This window comes from Syngnathus typhle, linkage group LG18 (genome assembly GCF_033458585.1).
Source record: "Syngnathus typhle isolate RoL2023-S1 ecotype Sweden linkage group LG18, RoL_Styp_1.0, whole genome shotgun sequence".
Taxonomy (NCBI): Eukaryota; Metazoa; Chordata; class Actinopteri; order Syngnathiformes; family Syngnathidae; genus Syngnathus; species Syngnathus typhle.
This window is the reverse complement of record NC_083755.1, coordinates 6,316,443-6,340,019: the sequence shown is the minus strand read 5'-3', so window position 1 is coordinate 6,340,019 and position 23,577 is coordinate 6,316,443. Positions and strand designations below refer to the sequence as shown.

General features: G+C 46.0%; 6 protein-coding genes across 9 annotated transcripts; 3 read left to right on the top strand and 3 right to left on the bottom strand.

Moving 5' to 3' along the window:
• Positions 1–7: 7 nt before the first annotated feature.
• Positions 8–4,692, bottom strand: mapk7 (mitogen-activated protein kinase 7). Of its 2 annotated transcripts, none has more exons than XM_061304695.1 (7): positions 4,350–4,692; positions 3,604–3,887; positions 3,349–3,514; positions 1,844–3,249; positions 644–1,707; positions 410–540; positions 8–336 (listed from the first exon to the last, which is right to left on the bottom strand). In XM_061304695.1, exons 2-7 carry the CDS (start codon positions 3,881–3,883, stop codon positions 189–191), a joined length of 3,195 nt encoding a protein of 1,064 aa, XP_061160679.1. In that variant the 5' UTR covers positions 3,884–3,887; positions 4,350–4,692; the 3' UTR covers positions 8–188. The 2 variants fall into 2 exon arrangements, with proteins under 2 accessions (XP_061160679.1, XP_061160678.1); XM_061304694.1 differs by having other exon boundaries at positions 4,363–4,692.
• A 545-nt stretch (positions 4,693–5,237) lies between these two features.
• On the top strand, positions 5,238–6,541 carry vkorc1 (vitamin K epoxide reductase complex, subunit 1). Its single transcript, XM_061304726.1, has 3 exons — positions 5,238–5,519; positions 5,735–5,844; positions 6,124–6,541. Exons 1-3 carry the CDS (start codon positions 5,275–5,277, stop codon positions 6,333–6,335), a joined length of 567 nt encoding a protein of 188 aa, XP_061160710.1. The 5' UTR covers positions 5,238–5,274; the 3' UTR covers positions 6,336–6,541.
• A 691-nt stretch (positions 6,542–7,232) lies between these two features.
• LOC133171380 (transmembrane protease serine 9-like) lies at positions 7,233–11,360 on the top strand. 2 transcript variants are annotated; one of them, XM_061304702.1, is made up of 14 exons: positions 7,233–7,277; positions 7,604–7,624; positions 7,695–7,848; positions 7,911–8,179; positions 8,263–8,381; positions 8,459–8,753; positions 8,816–8,978; positions 9,041–9,309; positions 9,389–9,534; positions 9,602–9,893; positions 9,969–10,140; positions 10,210–10,469; positions 10,534–10,643; positions 10,709–11,360. In XM_061304702.1, the coding sequence occupies exons 2-14, from the start codon at positions 7,618–7,620 to the stop codon at positions 10,970–10,972; spliced, it is 2,520 nt and encodes an 839-aa protein (XP_061160686.1). In that variant the 5' UTR covers positions 7,233–7,277; positions 7,604–7,617; the 3' UTR covers positions 10,973–11,360. The 2 variants fall into 2 exon arrangements, with proteins under 2 accessions (XP_061160686.1, XP_061160685.1); XM_061304701.1 differs by having other exon boundaries at positions 9,602–10,140.
• On the bottom strand, positions 11,043–17,773 carry LOC133171375 (integrin alpha-M-like). Its single transcript, XM_061304693.1, has 29 exons — positions 17,621–17,773; positions 17,450–17,552; positions 17,283–17,377; positions 16,992–17,062; positions 16,805–16,919; positions 15,961–16,088; positions 15,646–15,788; positions 15,314–15,464; positions 15,094–15,244; positions 14,959–15,032; positions 14,765–14,888; positions 14,519–14,655; positions 14,294–14,440; positions 14,022–14,231; positions 13,814–13,947; positions 13,615–13,757; positions 13,381–13,538; positions 13,185–13,310; positions 13,042–13,115; positions 12,841–12,982; positions 12,675–12,773; positions 12,525–12,604; positions 12,372–12,458; positions 12,225–12,294; positions 12,051–12,149; positions 11,908–11,988; positions 11,614–11,838; positions 11,436–11,546; positions 11,043–11,359 (listed from the first exon to the last, which is right to left on the bottom strand). Exons 1-29 carry the CDS (start codon positions 17,655–17,657, stop codon positions 11,258–11,260), a joined length of 3,417 nt encoding a protein of 1,138 aa, XP_061160677.1. The 5' UTR covers positions 17,658–17,773; the 3' UTR covers positions 11,043–11,257.
• Positions 17,774–18,815: 1,042 nt separating this feature from the next.
• Positions 18,816–21,162, top strand: aldoab (aldolase a, fructose-bisphosphate, b). 2 transcript variants are annotated; one of them, XM_061304709.1, is made up of 7 exons: positions 18,816–18,973; positions 19,470–19,588; positions 19,659–19,925; positions 20,005–20,165; positions 20,227–20,485; positions 20,563–20,762; positions 20,827–21,162. In XM_061304709.1, exons 2-7 carry the CDS (start codon positions 19,477–19,479, stop codon positions 20,917–20,919), a joined length of 1,092 nt encoding a protein of 363 aa, XP_061160693.1. In that variant the 5' UTR covers positions 18,816–18,973; positions 19,470–19,476; the 3' UTR covers positions 20,920–21,162. The 2 variants fall into 2 exon arrangements, with proteins under 2 accessions (XP_061160693.1, XP_061160694.1); XM_061304710.1 differs by having other exon boundaries at positions 18,819–18,973; positions 19,467–19,588.
• A 54-nt stretch (positions 21,163–21,216) lies between these two features.
• Positions 21,217–23,539, bottom strand: zgc:123217 (uncharacterized protein LOC641414 homolog). The gene is made up of 6 exons (XM_061304711.1): positions 23,397–23,539; positions 23,080–23,097; positions 22,849–23,011; positions 22,354–22,622; positions 21,946–22,091; positions 21,217–21,855 (listed from the first exon to the last, which is right to left on the bottom strand). The coding sequence occupies exons 1-6, from the start codon at positions 23,446–23,448 to the stop codon at positions 21,538–21,540; spliced, it is 966 nt and encodes a 321-aa protein (XP_061160695.1). The 5' UTR covers positions 23,449–23,539; the 3' UTR covers positions 21,217–21,537.
• Between the last annotated feature and the right edge of the window lie 38 nt (positions 23,540–23,577).

The window sequence follows — 23,577 nt, the reverse complement described above, 5'->3', positions numbered from 1 at the left end:
CAGACTTCTTTTTAAATAGAAAACTTCAATTTTAATCAGTCATTAACATTCACATGACAGTTGATTTTGTGTTTTCAGGTCTAGTAGACCAACGTAGAAAAAAAACTAAGTAATACAGAACACAAAACTAAAGCTACTTTGAAATTCAATCAGGAAATGTCTACATTCAAACAAACGCGAGCATTGCGTCAGGCGTCAGGTGGAATAGAATCAGAGAGGATCATGGGAGAGCCCAACTGGAGCTCCTGCTGCAGAGATTCCAGATCGGCCGGAGTCATTCGGTGAACTTCGCTCCAATCGGACAAGAGCGAGGCGGAGAGCGGACCAGAGTCGTAACTGGCGGAGGAAATCCAAGATTTATTTTTTTTCTGTCAAGGTAGCAATTTCTCCCCAAAGTGCAACGACTCACCTGTCTCGCTCGCAGTGTTGCAGCTCTGTGAGCGACTGGGTGAGAAGATCGTCGAGGTCGAAGCCCACGCCATAACCCGCCCCGCTGCCTTTCGGGGTGACCGAGAACACCGGGGGTAACACATCCTCAACCTGAGAAGAGAAAACCCAAAAATGAAAACCCCTTTTCCATCGCGAGTACGCTTAGACCAACTGGCCACAACATTAGGTACACCAAACCAGAACTGAGACGCACCTGAGACTTGGAGAGCTGGAGCGTTACTGTGTGGATGTCAGGGGCGACCGAGGGGACCTGTTCCGCCGAAACGGTGAACCCCAAACTGGGATGCGCCTGCGAGGGGACCCCTAAAGCCCCGCAGATGGGGTTGGAGGCCTGTGGCCCCAGTTTGTCCCCACCGGAGGAGCACAGCTTCTCCACGGGTCCAGCGCCAGCCGTCGAAGGCGTGACGTGATGGTTGAGGTGATTGCGGCTGGCGATTTCTCCGTTGGTGCTTAGTGTGGCCGTCGGGCCTTTGGTCAAGAAAGTCTCCAGTGGGAGCAGCTGCGCTTGAGAGTCGGCTAAGGCTTGACTTTGCGTCGGGAGAAAGTTCTGCTGCGGCGGCGTCCTGTGCGATTTTGCATGTTGTGACGGCCGGGGTTCTAATTGCTGTCCGGCCCAATTCGCGAAGCAGTTGAACCCGCTCGGGCCGGCGTTCTCGTCTTGAGGTTTGAGAGTGTGGTTCTTCACAAAGCCACCGGTGACGGCCATCAGGTCCACGCAGCCGCTTACAGCGAGGACGATATCGACCGGTTTCTTCTGGCTCATTGAAAAAATTAATTGCTGGTTTTTGCCGGCTGGCTGCAGCAAACCGGACTGACTGGCTCGGAATTGAGAGATTAGCTGCTCGTGAGACGGAAACGTTGTCGTTCCCTTTTCGGCTTTGTTGCTGGGCGATCCTTGAGCGTTCTCGCCCGCAACGGCATTCACGTCTTTATTCTTCCCTCCGTCACTACTCCACGTGTGGGATTTGTCATTGCGGCTGTCCATCATCTTAGTCCAGCGCTGCAAGAGACTCTTGTCGTTATCGCTCAGCAGGACCCCGCCCAGCGAGTCCCCGCGCCTTCCCTCTCGTCTCTCCTTCTCTTTTAGTTTCTTCTCCCTCTCCCTGGCTCGTTCTTGCCTCTTCCTCCTCTTCTCCTCGCGCTCTCGCTGGCGCTCCTGAGCAGTCACGGGGCGCCGGGCCTCTGGATTGCAAACGGCCGACGACGTTCCTCCTCCCCCGGTGGCCACCTCTGTCCCCAATGCGGCGACACTTCCATCTGAGATAGAAATGAGAAGAATCACATTAGGACACGCGTGACCAAAATCCGGTCTAGTGGCCATTTTAAGAACTTAGGAGACAAAGTCAAAATGGTGGTGTGGTGACAAATTTATGATCACAAGGGTACAACATACCACCCCTGGCTTTATTCCGGAATAAAGCTGCTTTCAGAGCTGCTTTGGTGTCTTCCGATATGGCCCCGTCTTTCCGGGGTCCCTCTGAGGCACCTTGGGGAGGTTTCTGATTCGTTGCCAGCGACTGCGAGAGGCTGTGCGACAGTGACTGAGCTTGGGTGGCCGACAGCGACAAAGAAGGCACGGTGCTGGCTAAAGGTGTCAAGGAGGAAGGAGACTGGTTCCGGTTCTGTTTGGATGGCAGCCTGCTTTCCTGCCCTTCGTTGTCCCGCATGGGTTCAACGTCGTGACCGGACACGGGCGTGGTTAAATCGATGGTCTCCGGTTGGCCGTTGTCCGAGTTGGCGCTGGGCATGTCCACGTCGACCGGGCCGCTTTCGCTTTTAGTGAGGCACGGTAGCAGAACATCGTCTTTGTTACAGGCGTACGTGAAGGTCCGGTTCACTTCGGCAGGTCCTCGTTGCAGAGTTGACTCTGTCTCTCTCGTTTGTGTGGAGTTCTGGTTGCGTTTGCCGGGAACCTGCGTGGACTCGCTCAGGCTGGTCGAGGAAACCTGAGCGACGCACTGGGCTCCACCCCCATTGGCCCTCGCCAAGGGCCTGAACTGAAGCCTCTGACGCGTGGCCTGCTTGGTCCTTTGAAAGTCCTGGATCTCCATGAGAATCTCCTCTTTGATCTGCTCCTTACTCATGGGAAGCTTGTCAAACTCAAAGTCGAAGGCCGGCACGCAAATGGGCTCGTCGTCGGGATCGTGGTACTTGGCTAGATACGAATGTTCCAGCGCTTGGGTCACGCTGATTCGCTCACGCGGGTCGAAGCGGAGCATGGACGCGAGCAGGTCCAAAGCCCTCGGCTCCGCTTGGGGGAACAGCTTGGCTAAGGGTACCGCGGATTGGCACGGGAGACTCTGAACGTACGCGCGCACCCTGTCGGCTCTGATGGCACCAATTAGCCCCTTGGGCGGGGTGCCCAAAACGGACAAAATGAGCTGGAGTTGGTGGACGTAGTGCTTGCCGGGAAAAAGCTGCTTTCGCCCCAACATTTCGGCGAAGATACACCCCACGGACCACATGTCGATGGCCAAAGTGTAGTGATTCAAGGAGAGAAGCAGCTCGGGCGCTCGATACCATCTGGTGGCTACGTATTCAGTCATGAAGGAGTGCGATTCCTCCGGGTGCGAGCTCAGACCCCTGGCCATGCCGAAATCGCCGATTTTTAGCTCGCAGTTCTCGTTCACCAGCAAGTTGGAGGGCTTGAGGTCTCGGTGGATGACGTTGGCAGAGTGCACGTACTTAAGGCCGCGGAGAAGCTGGTACAAGAAATAGCGAGTGTGCTCCGGGGTGAGCGCTTGGGCAGAGTGGATGATCTGGTGCAAGTCGCTCTCCATGAGGTCCAGCACCACATACCTGCAAAAAAAAAAAAAAAAAGTTAACTATTTTCAAATTTGTTACTGTACTAGAATTTCCATCCTTTTGTAGTTATGTCCAAACATCAGCAATACATACACCGACTTGAAGGCTGAGTGAGGAAGGTTAGGCTGCAGGATGTCTTTGATGGCGATGATGTTGTCATGTTTGAAGTGCTTGAGAATTTTCAGTTCCCTCAAGGTGCGCTTGGCATTTGTCACCACTTCGAAGGCATTGGAAATCTTCTTTATCGCCACCTGCTGGCCTGGTCAAGCACATTGAAGGGTGAGTACAGCATCGTATAAATGTGGTAGACTTGAACCTGAGCTTGGTGGAAAATTGGTGGATTTTTACCATTGTCTCGTCTCCTGGCAGACGACACGACGCCGTAGGCACCTGTGCCGATGGTTTCGATAATATCGTACTCCTCGCCCACATCAAACTTGACATCCAGTGAGTGCTTTTTAAGCAAGGCCAAGTTTTTGGCAGTTGTGCTGGCACATGCGTCACCGCCGCCGCCGCTCATCGGCTTGACCGTCATCTGGTTCTCCTCGTCTTTTCCGGTCGTCATTCTTTCGGGCGCCACGGCCACAGGTTGACAGTTTTGTCCATCGCCGTGCTCCTCAGATGACATATCTCTGCAGAAATGAAGAGGTCAAATATATTTTTTTTTTCTTACATGATTGATGCTACACTTTGTTAGTAAATGATTGAGATGAAAGATGACATCAACTTGTGACATTCTTTCAAAAATGTAACATATGTGACTTTGCTCGACTCATTTAATAACAAACTAGGCAACTTTGCTCATTTCAATGTCCAAGCGGTCACGCTGATGACATCATCGCGTATTCATTGAACCGGCTTGTAGCCGAGGGACGCACATTCGCATTGAACGTGCAATCTAAAGTGAAAAGCAAATGAAGTCAAACGAAATATTGTAATTAAGCAGCAAGCCAAAGACTGCATTGTACAGTGCCTCCCCATCTTTTATGTCGGGGGCGTAGCCTCGTCAACCACAAACTATCTAAGTCAGTCATTTTTTAGAATTTATAACCAACCCTGGAAGAGTGTTTAAGGGTCACGGGACGGTGGTTCACCTTGCGGCCTCACCCAATTGTCAGGTAATTGAGCCTTTTTATTCCATCGGTAGCATGTCTGTAGTCTTGTTTATTTCTGCCATTTCCGTGTCTTTGAGTTCTTCCTCTGCGGTTGCCAGCCATGAAGTTGCACGGACGCCGTCTGTCGGACAAAAAACACACTTGCGGGTTAAAATGTTCGCCTTTGTCCCGTTTAGTAACATCGGTGGATAAACTATAACAGTCCAGCCTGTTTTATAATTGCATTGATATTGTTGTGGCAAAACGTTCAAAAAGGAGAGGAATTATTTTTGTTTTCGAGAATAGCATAAGTTATGCGTGTCCGGAAAAAACACGCATTACATTTTGATTGGCTTGTGAGGAGCCAATCAATGTTAGATGACGTCATGCTGCGTTATCCAATAGGACTTGAGAAGGCGGAATAATCACACTTTTGCTATTTTTTTTAAATTGTTTATTATTGATTCATATATTATTTATTGGTTAACTCTAAAACTATAAAACCGTAACTATGTAGAAAAACAAACTGTCAAACCATGATTAATCATTGAAGTCTACATTTATTTAAAACCCCAAATGATATTTCCTCTTTTTTTTCATATGTAAGCTAAATCCGTAACGTAAGCGATTTTATTGAACCCCATAACATGAATTTAATATATTTAATATAATAGATCTACCCGCCTCATATTTCTCTATTCATGTAGTTTCACTTTATTTAGTAGGAGTAATTAGGTGAGTTTTCCGAGCATGACCTCTATTTACACTTGAGTGTGGACATACATAACTAAACCAACAACATTACGCCACTCTTCTCCCCTGGCCTGGTCCAAAATCTGGAAAACCAGTGACAAGGAGGGGCTTGAACCCCGAGAGCCAATCAACACGCAAACTGCGTGGACGAACCATCCCACGTTTGCAGCACATGATCTTCTTCCCGACTGTTGAAGAAGTAGCCGTCATATTTTTCCCCTGCTTCGATTCAAACATGGTATCAACAGCAGCCTTGCCTAAATGGGAGAGGACAGTGCGCGTGCTTTTGTGCGTCTTTGGTATGATTTTGTCCGTTTACGCTCTTCACGTGGAGTTGTCCCGCGAGCACGACCCCAACTACAGAGCGATGTGCGATTTAGGAGAGTCGGTCAGCTGCTCCAAAGTTTTCACATCCAGGTACTGTTTGTTGTTTTTATTGCATTTTTTTTCGCCTATGATAAACCACTGAGATGCCGTGTTGGAGGTTTCAACTCAATAGCCGTAATCCGTCCATCCCCCCTTTCGGTGCCACGTTTTGCAGCCCCCACTCTCATGGGGGACTTCAAATTCAGATTATGCATGCTTTTTTTTTTTTTTTCCTAACCTTTGTGAATTTCTGTATCTTTTCACAGATGGGGTCGTGGCTTTGGCTTGGTCCAGTTCTTTGTTGCCCAAGATAGCCCTCTGAACCAACCAAACAGTCTTCTTGGAATCGTATTTTACACTTTGCAGCTTGGCTTGGGTAAGTTTGCCTCCTCCAAATGACAGACTACAGATATTGTGTGCGGTTGTAAAAGCAAGAACAACAAAAAGCGGAAACTAGAATTTTGGTTTGCATTCCAGCTCAATTCACTCTACAATAGTTGGAATGTTATATTTTTATAACTGCACTGTGATGAATAGTCTGGTTGAATTTCGAGTTGAATCAAATTGTACAAGTACAGTGTCAAGTCTGTTTTATTGTTATGCTAGTATCCATCTTTTTAAAAACATTATTCCAAAACGTTTGTTTTTGTCCCAGGTCTTACCCTGTCCAAAAAAGCCGCTCTGTTATTGGTGTTCTCCTCCTGGGTGTCTGTGGCCGGCTCACTCTACCTGGCCTCCATTCTGGCTTTTGTCCTGGGAGATTTCTGTATGGTGTGCGTGTCAACGTACATCGTGAACTTTGCCTTGCTCTATACCAACCTCAAGCGAAGGAGCGCCATTGAGGGGAAGAAGGCGAAGGCGGGATAATCTTTTTTTTTTTTTTTACAAATGTTTTTACATTCAACTCTCTTTTCTAGACCAAAGTCAGATCTCCAACCTTGCTGAGAGTTTTTACAAAAATAAAATCACTTTTTTATTTTGCATTCAGCTATTTTAAACATTTGTTACCTGTCCTCATGAATTTGATAAGTGTTCTATAATAAACATAACTGATGTTATTATTGTGAAACTTACCTGTTGAAGTATTACTTTTTGCATATTCCGTGCTGTTTTTGTAATACCAGAAAATGCCACAAGATGGCGCTAAAGCCGTGAAGGTATTTGCATCAATGCTGTACAGAATGGCGTACATTTGTGTTCAAATATACGTTTACTCGCACAAAGTATTTTTTTTAGTGTCCAGAAAAGTGTAATGTAAATAAGATGCATGATTATTATTATTATTATTATATTTGTTTCCAGAATTGCTTGGCGGCCAGATCAAATGCTCGCACAGCTTCCCCACCATCGTGTGAAAGAATGCAGCATTCCAAAAATGAAATTCTTGAGCACACCTTGACTTGGTGAGAAGGGAACTTGGAGAAGACTGTCTGCATTTTCCTCCCAGCTAGGATCGTTTGTAACCCAAACCGGGTTGCACAGAAACATTTCTCTTATAAACATTCTTATTTAACTAGAGTGCCTCATTGTCCGATCAATGCAGTGCTCTGCGATGTGTCAAATTGTGGAGATTTTATTGACATACCACCAGCAGACAGTCGACAAGTGCAATTTTCCAAGCGCCTGAAGAATGCGCAATTATCGAAGACAAAAAAGTGATAATTGCGTCCTGTGGGAGGGGCTTAACCCCAAACAGGTGACATGCCCACTCAAGCTTAATATTGTGAAACATGTAAAATTTGTGCATTTACGCGATGGCTCGGAGGGAATGGCTCAACGTATTGGCCGTGCTCAGCTTTATATTTGCAAGTAAGTCGCACCCAAATTCTGGACTTATGTTTTGAACATTAACAAGTCATCCAAAATATGATATATTCATGCTTTTGATAATTATGTGACATTTAAATATTTGTAAGTACTTTATTGTATGACCCATGCAAATGTTAGATGTAGAGTAATTTATATAATTAGACTATATTTGAAACCTTTCTACAATATTTTCAATTTTGTTAGATTTTACAGAACAATTCTAGTCTGGTTTATTTAGAATGTTACTTGGTCGCAATTTAACGTCAACAAACCTGTTTTTGACAAGATATAATTTTCCGTCTGGGTTTTTTTTTTTTTCCTTCCAGAGTCAAATGCTCAAATGGATGGTAAGTTCAGATTGTATGTAAATAAAAGTTTTACCCGAGAGAATTCTCCTCGGAAATACTTTCTTCCTAGTGTGTGGCAGGAGTACCAAGATTATTGGAGGTGGAGCTGCTCAAGAAGGAAGTTGGCCCTGGCAGGCGAGTCTTCAGAATTTAGGCATTCATGTTTGTGGTGGTTCCCTCATCAACAAAGAATGGCTCCTATCCGCCGCCCACTGCTTCACCAGGTGGGTCATCCTAGCATTTTTCTTTTGCTTTGACCTTCTGACCTTTGGCCTTCTCTCCGTAGCACAACTACCGCCACGTGGTCAGTTTCTCTTGGTCGTCACAACCTTGAGGAGACGGACCCGAACGAGGTTACCAGAACGGTTGCCGTGATCATTTTGCATCCGTTATTCGACAGTTTAATTTTCAACAATGACATCGCTCTGGTGAGACTCTCCTCTGCAGTTACGTTCACAAACTACATCAGACCTGTTTGTCTGGCTGCTGACGGCAGCGTGTTCAACACCGGTACCAAAACCTGGGTCACCGGTTGGGGAGACATGCAGGAAGGGGGTGAGCGAGAACATGGTTTTTAAAAGAACAAAAAAATTGTTCAATTAATGTATGTTTTTGTGAAACCCGGTTCCCTAAACCAGACTTGCAAGAAGTTCAAGTTCCAATTGTGGGGAACAGACAGTGTAAATGCTTACTTGGAGTGGATTTGGACAGTATGATCTGTGCTGGTTTTCTAGAAGGGGGCAAAGACACTTGTCTGGTAGACTTTCTATTTTTATTTTTTTTAATATTGAAAGATTTTCTTTTTTTTCACACACTTTCTCGTCACACCCTCAGGGAGACCCAGGAGGTCCAATGGTGACTGAGCAGGATTCTATCTGGATCCAATCTGGAATCATTAGTTTTGGATTTGGATGTGCGCTGCCCAATCAGCCTGGAGTCTACACCAGAGTTTCCAGCTACCAGTCCTGGATCAACTCCAGGATCAGTAGTGACAAGCCGGGCTTTGTCCAGTTCAAGTCCGACGGGCCGGATATTGATAGCACCTACACTTGCCCTGGTTTGCCTCGTCCTGTTACTGATTCCCCCCCTACGGCAGGACCAGATCCAGAACCCATATCGAGTGCTGAAGGTGCGTGAGGATCACTGATGTTCGGACTTACATTTGGGTTCTGATGAGCTTTCATTTTGCAGTGTGTGGCAGTCCAACACTGAAGACCCAAATTGTTGGTGGTGTCGATGCTCAAGAAGGAAGTTGGCCCTGGCAGGCCAGCTTGCAGATTTTTGGTGCCCATATTTGCGGCGGTTCTCTCATCAACCGAGAATGGGTCATGTCTGCTGCTCACTGCTTCTCCAGGTGACTCATCTGAACATTTTTCTTCTGCTTTAACCTTCTGACCTTTCACATGCTCTCTGTAGCCAGGATCCTTTCGGATGGGAAATTTCTCTTGGTCGCCAGAACTTGCAGGGAAACAATTTAAACCAAGTGTCTCGAACCGTCGACACAATCATTCTGCATCCGTACTTCAACGCTTTGAGCTTGGAAAACGACATCGCTCTACTCAGACTCTCTTCACCGATCACATTCACCGATTACATCAGACCTGTGTGTCTGGCGTCTCACAACAGTGTCTTCAACAATGGCACTGATAGCTGGGTCACCGGTTTTGGAGAAGGCGAGGGAGGAGGTAAGGTACCAAACCTTTGGTAGAATAGAATTTTCCCGATTAAAACAATCGAATAAATCTGATACGTTGTTTTGTTTAGTGCCCATCCCTTTCCCTGGGACGTTACAAGAAGAGGAGCTCCTAGTTCTGGGAAACAGACAATGTAGCTGTCTAATCGGAGTGGATTTAGTCACAGACGATATGATCTGCGCTGGATTTCTCGAAGGAGGGAAAGACACTTGTCTGGTGGGATACTTATCCTATTATATTATATTTTCAATATTATTATTATTTTCTGTCTCCATACCCACAGGGAAACTCAGGAGGTCCAATGGTGAGCAAGCAAGATTTAATCTGGATTCAATCTGGAATCATCAGTTGTGCTCAGCCAAGTAATCCCGGCGTTTACACAAGAGTGTCCCGCTACCAGTTCTGGATCGACTCCCACATCAGTACAGACAAGCCGGGATTTGTACAATTCAAGTCCAGCGGGATAGATAGTGACAGCAACTACACTTGCCCTCTACCTTCTTCTAAAGCTCCTTCTCCAAAAGAATCAGAAGCCACCTCAGCAACACCAAGCCCAACGCTACCGAGTCGCACTGGTTACCGTCTTTTCTATGCTTCAAATGTTCTCTTGACTTGCTACCTGTGTCATTTTGCACTTTTTATCAATTTAGATCAAGTGTGCGGCACTGCACCTTTGAACAGTCGTGTGGGTGGAGAGCGTGGATTTGTCCCAGGTGGGACTTGGCCTTGGGTCGTAAGTCTTCACAAAAACGGCTCCTACGCTTGTGCAGGAACGCTCATCACTTCTCGATTCATCCTCACTTCTGCCGAGTGCTTCTCTATGTATGTATTTGATCCCAAATCTTCATCAGATTTTTTTTTTTAATTCTAAAATGTTTTTGCTCCACACAGTTCTTCTCCAACACCCGGAGACTGGACTGCATATCTAGGACAGAAATTTTTCAACCGCGTGGATGAGTTTGAAATGTCTTCAACTATTGACAAAATCATATTGAGCAAACTGCCAGGTTCCAACATTGCCGTGCTACGGCTAACAAAAGATGTTAGCGTGAACGATTACCTCCAGCCCGTGTGTTTGGACATCACCGATGATGTCTCGTTCCCTGTTGGAACTCGGTGCTGGACGGCTGGTTGGGGAAAAGCCAACACAGGTGAGGACGCAACTGTCGTGCACGTTTTGCATTCACGAAAAAAAAACGTGCGTTCTCTCTGCAGGTTTTGAGAAATCCGAACATCTAAGAGAACTCGGAACTGTGGTAGTCAGTTGCGGGAGAACCGCTTCTGATCTGGACAACATTTGTACTTCCGCCTTGGACCTTCAACAGGTGACTTCCTTTCACCCATTTGTGATTTCTTCCCTTCAAGGATACTCATTGCCTTGTCTTTTTAGGGAGACGATGGCGGCCCGCTGATATGTAAATCCGACTCATCTTGGTTCCAGGCGGCCGTCGTTACAACAGGTACTCGATTGCTCGGCGCCAACATCGAGGTCTTTTCCAGAATGTGGCATTTTGGAGCATTCTTGAAGGAAATAGTCGGCGACATTCCATCTCCCGCCACTAAGTCCTCAGCAGGTGCTCCACGTTGCTTCTCCTCGTTCCTTTTATTCTTAGTGACTTTGACCTCGGTCTACCTGGTCCTGTGCGAATCTTGAAACTTTTAATTGCTAAGGAGACCAAAATTGTATTTTGTCCCACAAGTAAATGAAAAAAAGAAAGGCAGAATTGTCTTCATTATTGTGAATCATTTTAACAATAGCATCAGAATGTAGAAAGAAAATTAGGATGTCATACAAATGCAGGCTTGTTTAAAAAAAAAAAATACTAGTGCAAAGAAATGTCATTCTGTATGTTGTCATAAAATTCAATGGAATGGGACGATGACGTCATTGTTTTGTGCAGCTTCAAATAAAAAGCTGAAACGACCTAAAGTTATTTCGCTACGACTCCGTGAGAGCGTCTCCGTCACCCGCCTGGCCGTCCATATCGGCGCCCTCGGCACCGTTAATCATCTCCTGGTATTTACTCTTGAAAAATCCAACCTATGAAAATAAAAATGTTGGAATATTATCAGGATGTGTGATATATCCATTTTGTCCCATGAATTGATAATCTTACCTTATAAAGGACGACCGAGAGTATCACCAGTATAACCAGACCTCCTAAAGAACCACCAACAATCGCTATCGTAAAGTCCGGTTGGGGATACACCGCCACCTCTGTTTCAATCTGAAATTCCGATGAACGTTTCCGTCAACACATTGGAGCCGTTCCATCTTGATGCGCTAAAAATTACCTTGAGCACGGGAGGAAGGTTATTGGATGAAGTTGAAAAGAAGATGTACTGATCCTTGTCATACTCCAGACTGGCCGTAGTGGTAAAGATAAACTTGGCCTTGTCGAGTCCGATCTGTTGAATCCACTCTGAACTCATATTGGCGGATATTTCGTAGCGTTTGCCCTCCAGCCGTCCCATAAAACGATTGCACTTGAACACCCGGCACGTGGCCACCGAGCAATCCTGTGGGACACCCGAACACATCTCAGCCACATCTATCTCCCCAAAACAAATTCTCGGAACTTGTCTTACCACTATTTTATTGTTTCGCATCTGAGCGACCAAATCTAAGACATTCGCCCCTTCATCATGACTGTATTGACAGTCTGGAATCTGAAATGAAGACATGTTACGTCAACAATGCTAATAGTCAAGGCTAGCTTTCGAGTGACTACCTCTAAAGAGCTCAGATTTGCCCAGATGTCCTTTTCTCCCAGCTTTACGGGAACTCTGACCACTACCGTGACGTTAAATGCTCGAATATTGTTGGAAACCTAAAATCAAATCAACAGTGATGCTTCAGTAAAACGAACCTTGAAGACCCCCCCCCAACCCATTATAGACTTTACCAAAACAGATTGCTTAAGTGATTTCTGCACATCATTCTTTCCATAGGTGAAGTTAATGTAACTTAGAGAACTGAAGAAAAAAAAAATAATCAAATGAGTGGTAAGGTCAATTAATGTCCGCCTTATCATTACTTCCCAAATACAAACCTTTCCATTGTAACAAAAATACTGTACTTGACGCCGATTTCTTTCTTTTTGAAACGTTGGCTCGAAGCCGAGTGTTGCTCGTTCCCACTAAAACAGAAACAAACCTAGAGTTGCGCAACCGGTTCTAAACTCAGAACGGTTGAAGACGTCTACCTCGTTGCATTGGCCGTGATAAAAATCGTCTTATCCAGTCGGCTGTTGGTTTCGATGCCGTACGAAACCACGAAGACAGCCTGAAAAGTCCGATCTGGTTTGAGTCTTTGGAACAGGCAGAGATGGCAAAGTGTTAAGCCCGGAACCAACCGTTGAGTTACTCCTCAAAATAGGCTTATCGATGGTGCAGTCCGTCTTTCCCCGAGATAGGCCAGCTTCACTGTCCAAGGAGCTGCATTCGATTCTCCCCTTTTATGGAGAAAAGATATCAGAAGCTAGCTAGTGAAGACCAAACCTTCTCTGCTTTTATCCCGACCTTCAGGACGGTAAACTTCCTGTAGGAGAACTCTCCTGGGTATGTGAGAACAACGAGGGTGTTGTAGGAGTTTTCGCCCAGGTTCTCCACGGACACGGTAACATTCAAGAGCTCGTCGATGCCCACTTTGACCACCAAAGATCTGCTCCACGAAGGAGAGAAGTCAAACACTGAAGCCGAACTTGAAATTCTTCATCTTACCCGCTAAAGTTGAAATCCAGCTTGAGGTTATCGACGCATTTGTTGTCGAGGCCGCAGTCGATCTCAAAAGCCAACTGTGGAGAGAAGATGATCGGTGAGGACCGTGTGAGATCTCGAAAGCTTGCAAGGCAAAGTTGACTAACCGGATAAATCGTGGTCGTTTGGGAAAGTTGGTGAAGACTCGGGCTCAGGTTATCGGCACCGGGCAAACCCTCGAATGTGAATCTGAGCTCGTTCTCAAGAGGATTCAAAGCGTCTTCTGGGCATGGCTTTCAACATTGCGAGATGAGAAGCACGTGAGTCTCAAACAGTTGTCCTCGTTGCCGTCGAGCGACTCACCTCGACGAAGACCTTGATGTTGAAGCATTCTGGTACAGCTGCTAAATCCAACTCCACCGTGCCGCTCTTCTCTCGGATTTTCTCTAGGATGTAAGCTCGGTTGTTGGGCACCTTGCGGGTGACGTCCAGCGTCAACGTGTAATTAACTCTTGCCCTCGCTGTGACATTTTCAAGTTGATAACGTTAGCGTGATTCAGCGGCGAGTCGCTGGATGACGAGTTGAGAGTCAAGCACCTCCTTGTACGTTTGAGAGTTTTCTCATCACAAAGCAGACACTCGCCATAAACTCCTTTGGATTGTCGCAGTCGTTTTGTTTGGTCGAGATTTGTTTCGGGTTGTAGGTCAGCATGCTCTCGATCGTGACGATGGGTTTGGATCTGGAAGTTAGACATGAATCATCTTTTGATTTGCGTTTCGATGGAGAATCTCTTACCTGAGTAAGATGACTTTTCCTTTTGAGCCTACTGCAAAGTCAGGCAGGTTGTCCCCGCTGAGGTCCGCGGATGACTGACTGATGGACATGCCGAAGAACCTGAGTCCCGACTGCAATTTCGAGCCAGCTATCCTCTACACGAACGAATCTTTATTTACGAATCGTTCAGAGGACCTTCGGTACAGAGCGGGAGTCCCTTGGGATTCACCTGCGAGATCGTATCCGAGATCGTCGTTCGCTCGCCGTGAAATATGTAGACGCAGCCGTGTCCGTCGTCCTCCAACGGCGCCCCGACCGCCAAGTCATTGAGTCTATCCGAGTTGATGTCAGGCAGGACGGCGAGGGAAGCGCCAAAGCGCCCTCTAGGGGATCGCTCTCCTCTGAGGACCACCGGAGATTCGAATCGACATTCGACTCTCTGTACGTGAAAATGAGTCAGTCTTGATTGATTTTCAAGGGAAAGGAAAAAAGAAATCTTACCGAACCAGTCAGGGTGCAAGCGTAAACTCTCCCTTCTCTGTCCTCTTCCACAAACATCGGCGCAGATATGAGGATGATGTCCGTGTGACTGTCCCGATTCACATCCATGGCGCAGACCACAGCCCCGAAATATTCACCAATCTGATACTGAAAACATTAGCAGTGCAAATATCTATCGATTTTGTTTTCTTTCAAATGAATCGGGCTGAATTTTCAAAAGCATACCTCCCATCGGAAGGGATCTACTGTTTGTTCAAAGCCATTTTGGGAAAATACCATCACAACACCTCGGTGTCGATATCTTGGAGCGCCGGCGACCGTCAACCTTACGTTGCCTCTTTGGGCAACCGTAATGGAATAACCTGAAATTGGAAGCAATGTAGCTTCTTCTCCAGCAGATGGCGCTGTTTGTGTTTTTTTCTCCCAATAACTCTTTAATATTTCATACCGATTCAAATCAAACGTTCATACCCAGATAGCTGTCCGGATCAAGGTCCGTTGGGAAATAGGAACGTTCTCCCGAGCCTGTGTATGTTTGGAAGCCTCCTCTCCATTGGTTTGCTCCAACAGCCGCTATGTGCACGTCCCGATTTGACTACATGAATAGCAGAAACCGAATTTGAAACCACAAAATAATGTTTTGCAAGCGTCCTGTGTTTTGGTACCCTTGGCACGTAGGCAGCACTGAATCCCAGCTGAGCCATCTCCATTTTGAGGCTCTCACCGCTCGATTGAGATCCTGCCATAAAAACGGAAACAATTTCAAATGCTTTTCGAGCTTGCAGAAGTTCCATCGGTACCTTCAATAGCAAAGATGCTGTCCTGCAAAGTCTGCCGGATTGCTTCAAGCGCAATGAAGTTCTCCACTCGAAACACATGGCTCGTTGTTGGGGCTGACGCGATGGTGTCCAGCTCGATTTTAGCGTTTTGGTTGTTAAATGCATTGCCCACCTTATGGAAATGTTGACATTTATGAACGTGACCTTCCAACTTCAAGTGGTCGTGTGGAATACAACTCACCCCAATAGCAAATCGAACTATTTGTTTTCTTTCGGCGGCAGCTATTACTGTCCCGAAGTTTTCACTGTCATGAGATTCCCCATCTGTGATGACAATTAGAATCTTCTTCACACTGGGCCTGGAACCTCTGCGCTCCACAAATACCTCGTTACTGTACCAAGACAAAGCACTTGTCAATCAAGATTCAGATATACAGAAGCATGAAGAAGGTTGATTGATTGATTGATTGATTGATTGATTGATTGATTGATTGATTGATTGATTGATTGATTGATTGATTGATTGATCGATTGATCGATCGATCGATCTTTGGAGGAGCAAAAAAATCTTACACAACTTTGCGGATGCCTTCGGCTGTGTATGTTCCGCCGCGTTTCTGCCCTATTCCACTGATGTCATTTCTCCAGGTCTTTTTGTTGAAGGTATTAAAATAATTATGGATGGTGACGTCGGAAGAGTATTGGACTACAGCAAACTTGGGAAGGTACAAAAGTAATTATAAATATATAACATATATAGTATTATATATATAATATATAAATAAATACAATAAATGTACAATATAATACAAAAAATAAAACAGAAATAAAATATAATATGAATATAAAATATATATTAAAATACAAAATAGCTTTACAGTCGCTCACCTGGGAATCTTTGCCCAAAAAGGAGTTGATGAGCTCAATTACAAAATTCTTCATTGTTGTAAAGTCTCCCCAGGACACACTTCCCGAGCCATCCAGCAGAAATGCGATGTCTGCTCGACTTGGGCACCCTTCTCAAGAAACAAAAGATGAGTCGTTTTTATCTCACTCGCTGAAGGACTTCCTAATGTTTTGTCTCGCTCAAATACCTAATTAAGGTCCTCAAAATAGTTACCCTTCTCATTTGATTTGAATGGGTGGGGCTGCGTATCCCGCCTCTCTAGCACCATCTTGTGGCTGTAATTTAATTTGCAAGAAACCACCGCACCAGAGGAAAAACAACCAATCGGGAGCTTTGCTGGAACTACTCTACAATGGAATATCTCCATCCAGAAAAAAAATAAGTGGGATATTGCACTAGTGAGGTAAGTAGTAATATAAATAATATATTATCTAAAAGGTATTGTATTGCTAAAATGCTTTAGTGTTGTTTAAAGCCAAATATGTATAGCCCTCCTTGAGTTGATGTCATAAACATTCATGGCTTAGAAACGGACTTGCAAAGATAAAGATCAAACACGGGTAAGTTTGACCTGGTGATGCCGTACAAGTTGTGGTATCATGAGCTAGCATTAGCATCTTTGATACATGACTTGATTATTTTCATCGAGTCTCATCGAGACATCCGACTGTCATCTTTTCTAGGAACAAGAGGAGGACATGATTAACTCATCGATTTCGGGCAGCTGGGCGGATTCGAAAGCGACAGGGAATTATCTCGACAGGTACATTTCTGATTTTGAAATGATTTAAGATGATTCTATGTAAAAGAAAAAAAGTGAAGCACCGTCAAGAGACGAAGGTATTGGAGGGTTGACGTCATTAGAGGACTCGATCTGAAAGCACATGCCGTTGTACATGGTGATGCTTCCACAATCGTTCGGGATGGTCGGACCACACGCCTGCCGGGGAACAACCGGTTCAGTGGCGTGATTAGTAAGAATGTCACTGACGTGAAAAATGATGTCACTCACCATGGTGGCTTCTGTAGTTGGATTAAATATCATCGTCAAACCAAGAGACATGTTGACGGCAGAAGAGGGCACTGTGAGGAAGACGAGACCAACGTGAAGAGCACTCGCCGATCATTTGGACCCAATGGAGACATAGCTCTAAAATTAAAGTGCTTTTTTTTCCCCCTCAGGCAGAAAAAAAAACCTGGTAGTAACTAATTATCTCAGTCAATGCAATTGTTCACGGGCATACTAAAGTGTGTTCCTTTGCTAACCAAAAAAGGAGAACCTATCGAAGCACATGCCGCTCACCTGGAACTTGCAGCTCTTTGCACGAATCTTTGGAGCATTTAAAGATTTTTCCTCTTCTGTCTGAATACTGAACGAGGGGTGCGCTGACCAGCAAGCTGTTCAAATGGAATCGGACAAATATGGTAACAAAATCAAATTTTATATTTCAATTCAATATCTTCACTCACTCATGTTGTCTTTGCACAATCTGATATCCAAAACCATCTGCGGAGTTTGACAAGGTCTTCCAAGGCACAGGGTCGATATTGAAGCCAATTGTAGTTTGGAATACTGAGGAGAAGGGAAAACAAAAATTGGTCGTCCGTCTGTCCGTTGAGTTAACCTGTTAACCATCTTACCTGTCAAAAAAAGTGTTGTCCAAGCGAGCCAGTCCATCGTGCGACTGCGTCCAAACTCTTCAAGTGCTGCAAGGCAACAAACAGGAAGTGTCGAAGCTACAAATTGACAGAACTGCCAAGGCCACAGCTAAAAGGGGTACTATGTGAAACTCGCACGTAAGATCACTTTATTATCTCATTTTGATAACTTTATAAGTTTTTTTTTATTTTTTTAAACACAGCATTTGATCTTTCTGCAACAATACTGTTAAAAGATTGAAACTGACTCCTCGTTTGATTCATCACAAAATATACCAAAATAACTGGATATTTTTTTTTCTTCTCCTTTGGCTTTTACTTCCCCCATACCCTTTATGGGTAGCAAGTTCCTCATTGCAGCAGACATTTGTGCAATATCCCCCTTTTTACATTCACATCACTTAGTCAGACATTTAAAACAGTTTAAGCATTTTGGCCGGTGACGCATAAGCCAATGTGTCACTTGTATTTAGCAACAATGGAGCAGAAGGTGTTAAAATACAAAAGGACATGTCAGATATGTGGTTGAGTACAAAACCACGAACATGATCAGGAAGTCACATTATATTTTCTGCAAAAGTGAGCTGCACGTTTCTCATTTTCCCACCGTTAAGGTCAAAAGTGATACCAAAAAAATAATTCTCCTCGCCCACGTGCAAGTTTCTGCTCCACGACTAACATACGTGACCTTTACAGCGCGAGCCAGCCGACCGACCGACCGAGAAAGGACGACAGGGAAAGGTCAGCGAAAGGTCAAGGATCAGCTCGCTCTGCCTTTACTGCAAGCGGGTTGGATTACGAAAGGAGCGTTCGGTATAACGTTAGCGCTTTATAAATGCCGCGGTGCTTCTCCTATTGGTTGCTTCGGCTCCACAAAATCAGTTTTTTTTAGAAAAGTATTCAAACCTTCACATGGGTATGTTTGTGACATCATCAATTTTATTCCAATGTTTTGACGTGGTGTATTTTTTTTCATATTTTAGTGCATTTTTGTGGATTCCTTGGACCCACCAAAAAATGTTATTCCAAATCTCACTGGCTTCCTCCCTCATGCACATTCTCACACAGTTTTCCCTTCCCTGCCGTTTTGCACGCACTTAGACCATTTGCCCTTTGGATGGCCACCAGCCATCGCACCACTCCGGCCGGAGACGCGCTGAATGTCACGAGTCCTCTCCGGTTGCGTCCTGTTCTATTTATAGCCGAGCAGCTGAAATGTGAAGGGTCACAATGGGAGGATAAATACAAGGGCCGCTCGGTCCAGAGGGTGTCGCAGACGAAGGCCACTTCTCTACCTCCCTCTTTCTTCTCCCAGCTCTCTTTCTGATCTCAAAGGTAAAAAGTGTTTTTATTTTAAAGCATGGCGTGCAATGTACATTTCAATTCCACTAACTTAGCTGTGAGGCACTAAAAATATCAAACATGTATTTTAATTCTTTCCAAAGTTATTGTGTATATAATTGACTGTTCAACTATTTTACAAGTGGGGAGGCCCACAAAATAATATTGAGCAACATTTTGGGAAGTTCTTATGAAGGTGTTGAACCGACATGACGCACTTATTGTTGCTACCGTTACTGGACATGACTTGCATGGTGTCTTATCTCACACCTTGCTGCTAAGTCAGAGGGCATGCATTGCTGGGCTGTGTATATTTAGTTCCGTTTCAAGTTCTCGGGGGTGGGGGGTGAAGGTCACAGATAAGAGGGGGAAAAATGGAATAGGTCAGGGACGCACGTGTGGAAGGGGGTGGAGAAGCAGGCCGCCATTTGCTGGTCTACCACCAAACATTTGACCACCATGTTCCTCTTTCTTTTATCTCCACAAGCAGAGTCAAGATGCCTCACGCATACCCCTTCCTCACTCCTGAGCAGAAGAAGGAGCTCAGTGACATCGCTCACAGGATCGTCGCTCCCGGCAAGGGAATCCTCGCCGCCGACGAGTCTACCGGTAAGGATAGGCGTCGGTGTCCCGATACTTTTGTCTAGCTGATCCTCACTCGTCTTGTCCACCACTCCAGGCAGCGTCGCCAAGCGCTTCCAGAGCATCAATGCTGAGAACACTGAGGAGAACAGGAGGCTGTACCGCCAGCTCCTCTTCACCGCCGACGAGCGTGTCACCCCATGCATCGGCGGCGTCATCCTCTTCCACGAGACCATGTACCAGAAGACCGACGGTGGCAAGGTCTTCACCCAGCACCTCAAAGACAGAGGCATGGTGGTGGGCATCAAGGTCGACAAAGGCGTGGTCCCTCTCGCCGGAACCAACGGCGAGACCACCACTCAGGGTGACCTTTTTCGTCCTTGCGAGCAGCGTGTGAAAAACGGCGAGATCGTTTTTTGGCTGAAGCTTGGTGTTTGCTCCAGGTCTCGATGGACTGTACGAGCGCTGCGCCCAGTACAAGAAGGATGGCGCCGACTTCGCCAAATGGCGTTGCGTGCTGAAGATCACCCCCACCACTCCCTCAAGACTGGCCATCATTGAGAACGCCAACGTTCTGGCCCGCTACGCCAGCATCTGCCAGATGGTAGGACGGGGAGGGTCCGTATCTCCCGAGGCGCTTCCTAACGCTCTCCTGCATTCCTCAGCACGGCATCGTGCCCATCGTGGAGCCCGAGATTCTCCCCGATGGCGACCATGACCTGAAGCGCTGCCAGTACGTCACCGAGAAGGTCCTGGCTGCCGTTTACAAGGCTCTGTCTGACCACCACGTCTACCTGGAGGGTACTCTGCTCAAGCCCAACATGGTTACCGCCGGCCACTCCTGCTCCATGAAGTACAGCAACCAGGAGATCGCCATGGCCACCGTCACCGCCCTCCGCCGCACCGTGCCCCCCGCCGTCCCCGGTGCGTCCATTTTCTAAACCGGCGTTTTACCGTTCTCATTTGTTTCTCATTCACATTTGTGCCCTTTCCCCGCTTAGGCGTCACCTTCTTGTCCGGCGGTCAGAGCGAGGAGGAGGCCTCGGTCAACCTGAACGCCATGAACCAGTGCCCCCTGCACAGACCTTGGGCCCTGACCTTCTCCTACGGACGTGCCCTGCAGGCATCAGCCCTCAAGGCCTGGGGCGGCAAAAAGGAGAACGGAAAGGCATGCCAGGAGGAGTTCATCAAGAGAGCTCTGGTGAGTTTGAGAGACTAAAAATACATTTAGCCAGAGTACTCACTTATTTTTTTTCCTCTCGCAGGCCAACAGCCAGGCGTGCCAGGGAAAATACGCTTCCTCTGGATCCAGCGCCGCCGGCGGAGAATCCCTCTTTGTGGCCAATCACGCTTATTAAACGAGCACGTTCGCCCACTCACGCCGACTACGCTTGATTGGGTTTGCTGTCTCTCGGTTTAAACGTGAGCATGGGGGGGGGGAAAAAACCTTTGCCTCCATTCCCTTGACCTTTACGCCCAATCGCACCTTCTCTCAGGTGAATATTCCCACACTGTTTTTACACAAGTTTTCATTGGATCGATTCCATCAAGCACAGTGATAGAATTTATACTGGTTCAGTGGAATAAAGAGTTTACCCTTCTATGTGGTGTCCTTCCTAAATAAATACACACTAGTTGTAAGATGAGCCGAGTCGTGCGGTTATCAAACTCCGTTTATTTGTGAGTCAGGTGGCATGCACGGTTTAGAGAGGCCAGCCAGAGCGATTGCGCAAGAGCACCCTCCACTGCCGTAGACACTGCTGCAAAACCGTATCGTGTATACTTTCGATTAATTACTTCTTTATTTCAAGACGATTCATCAAATCTAACATGGAAAAGTTCTTTTCAAAAGTCAAAGTCAGCTGTATTGTCAATCTCTTCACATGTCAAGACACACAAAAGTTTGGATGTGATTCAGAAAGATTTTTTGTTCTTTTAAATCAACATTTCTATTTTATGTCTTAGGAGTTATTCAGTTAGAAAAGATGAATGCCCAGCAAGAAGAACACGATGACGGAAAGACCCGGAAGCGTCGCAGCGTTCGGAGGGTCTTCCGTAGGGGTTTCCGTACTTAACGGACACACGAAGCTGTTGTCTGGGTCGACACCCGTCGAGGTGAAATCGGCAAAGCTAATGTTAGCTGCTCCCACTTGCGCCCTAATCCAGTCTTCGTAAAAAGACAGGCGGGTAAAGGCTTCGGGAAACCCGATGGCGCAGGGTATGCCGAAACTGGCGAGGCCGGCCTGGATCCACGCTGAGCCTTGCTTACACTGCACGGGTCCGCCCGAATCTCCCTGAAAACACATTTTGAAAAGCGAGCTCAGAATGTTGACGTCAGATATGAAGGAAGTAAAACCGTGCTGCTGTATGATAAGAGGAAGAACCTGGCATATCCCTCTGCCGACCTCCCCTGCGCATATCGTATTGTCGGAGATGACGGCGTTTGGCACCAAGCTGTAGACGCAGCTGCATTGCTTGTTGCCAATGATCGGAATTTCCACTTCTTGCAGTCTCTCGGCCACAGTTGTCTCTGGGGGAGAAATGAAGTTAATCCCACCATTGTTTTGAAGTATTCTACTCCACCGTTTTGTTCTGCCTTGTTTATTTTGTGTGTACTCCCACTGCCAACCACTAGATGGCGCCAGGTTACTTTGAAACAACCGGAGCAGCGAGCATTTCAGCCCAGCCTGGATTTTGCGGACGATCACTGCCACGTACTTTTTGCGCCTACACAAAGCTGTAATTTGATTTTCTAATGTTCCTGTTCCTGCGTGATTGACGATAATACTCACCATTAGCTCCGAGTTTGCCCCATCCGGTCCCCCAGCACCTGGTCCCGTTGTTGAACTGGCTGGAGTTACTTGCCATGCAAATGGGTCTGATGTAGTTTGTGTAAGTGATGGGGCTGCTCAGCCTCATGAGCGCGATGTCGTTTTGAAAGGTGGTGTTGTCGTAGTCGGGATGAACGATGATCCGGCTCAAAGTGCGGTTGACCTCGTTAACATTTGTGGTACTTTGATTCAGTTTTCCAAAGTACAGCAGCCAATTGTCAAGGACAGTGCTTCATTTGGGAAAAGACAAAAATACTATTAAGTTTTGTCATGTTCAATTTTCCGGTTTGCGTGAAAGATCAAATGATGTCACACTTTAAGCACAATTTTTACTCTGATGAACCTGAGACAATTGAACAAATGAAATCTCCTGGCAATGTGCCACATCCGGGAGTTAGTAAACAATTAACTATTCATAGAAATGCTTGACTCAGAGTTTTGACAAAGCGGCCTTACCTGAGAATGCAGTGAGCTGCCGTGAGCACCCACTCTTCGCTGATCACGCTTCCGCCACATATGTGACTGCCGGAAAAATGCAAGCTGACTTGCCAGGGCCACGAGCCTTCTGAGGCATTTTCACCTCCGACGATTCTTGGGTTGAGCGGTGCAATTCCGCATTCTGCAGTGGATCAAAGCCATCTGATGTAGTATCAGCGTTATGCTAATGAAGCATATTGATGAACTTACCCTGAGCGTTTGAGGCACCTGTAGGAAGGAGATAAAGAAAATTGGACCAAAAAAAATAATCAAGCTGGTGAATGTAAATAAGGAAAGTAGTAAAATATCATTAGCAGAATCGAGTAATTTGACCATAGTTTGATCCTCGGGGTAAATCTAATGTGTACTTTGTCAATGTTTGACATTATACGGGATAGCATAAATATATTTAACTAGCAGCCAAACTAAGCTAAATGGTAAGAAAATTTATGGATAAAGATGTTAATAATAAATTTGTTTTCATTTCAGCATCTAAATGAAAAGTCATTGTGTGTGTGTGTCCTCACCTAGAACTGTGAGTAGTATCCCCAAAAGAAGAGCCCACGTTGTCTGCAGCATTTTGCTCAAGTGTACAGGCTTAGTCTTAATGGTATTATTTTACTAGTCCGTCCATCTATTTATATAATACAGTGACCACACCTCTGAAACCGGCTTTTGTAACTCTTCCTTGCATGGTGACAATCATTG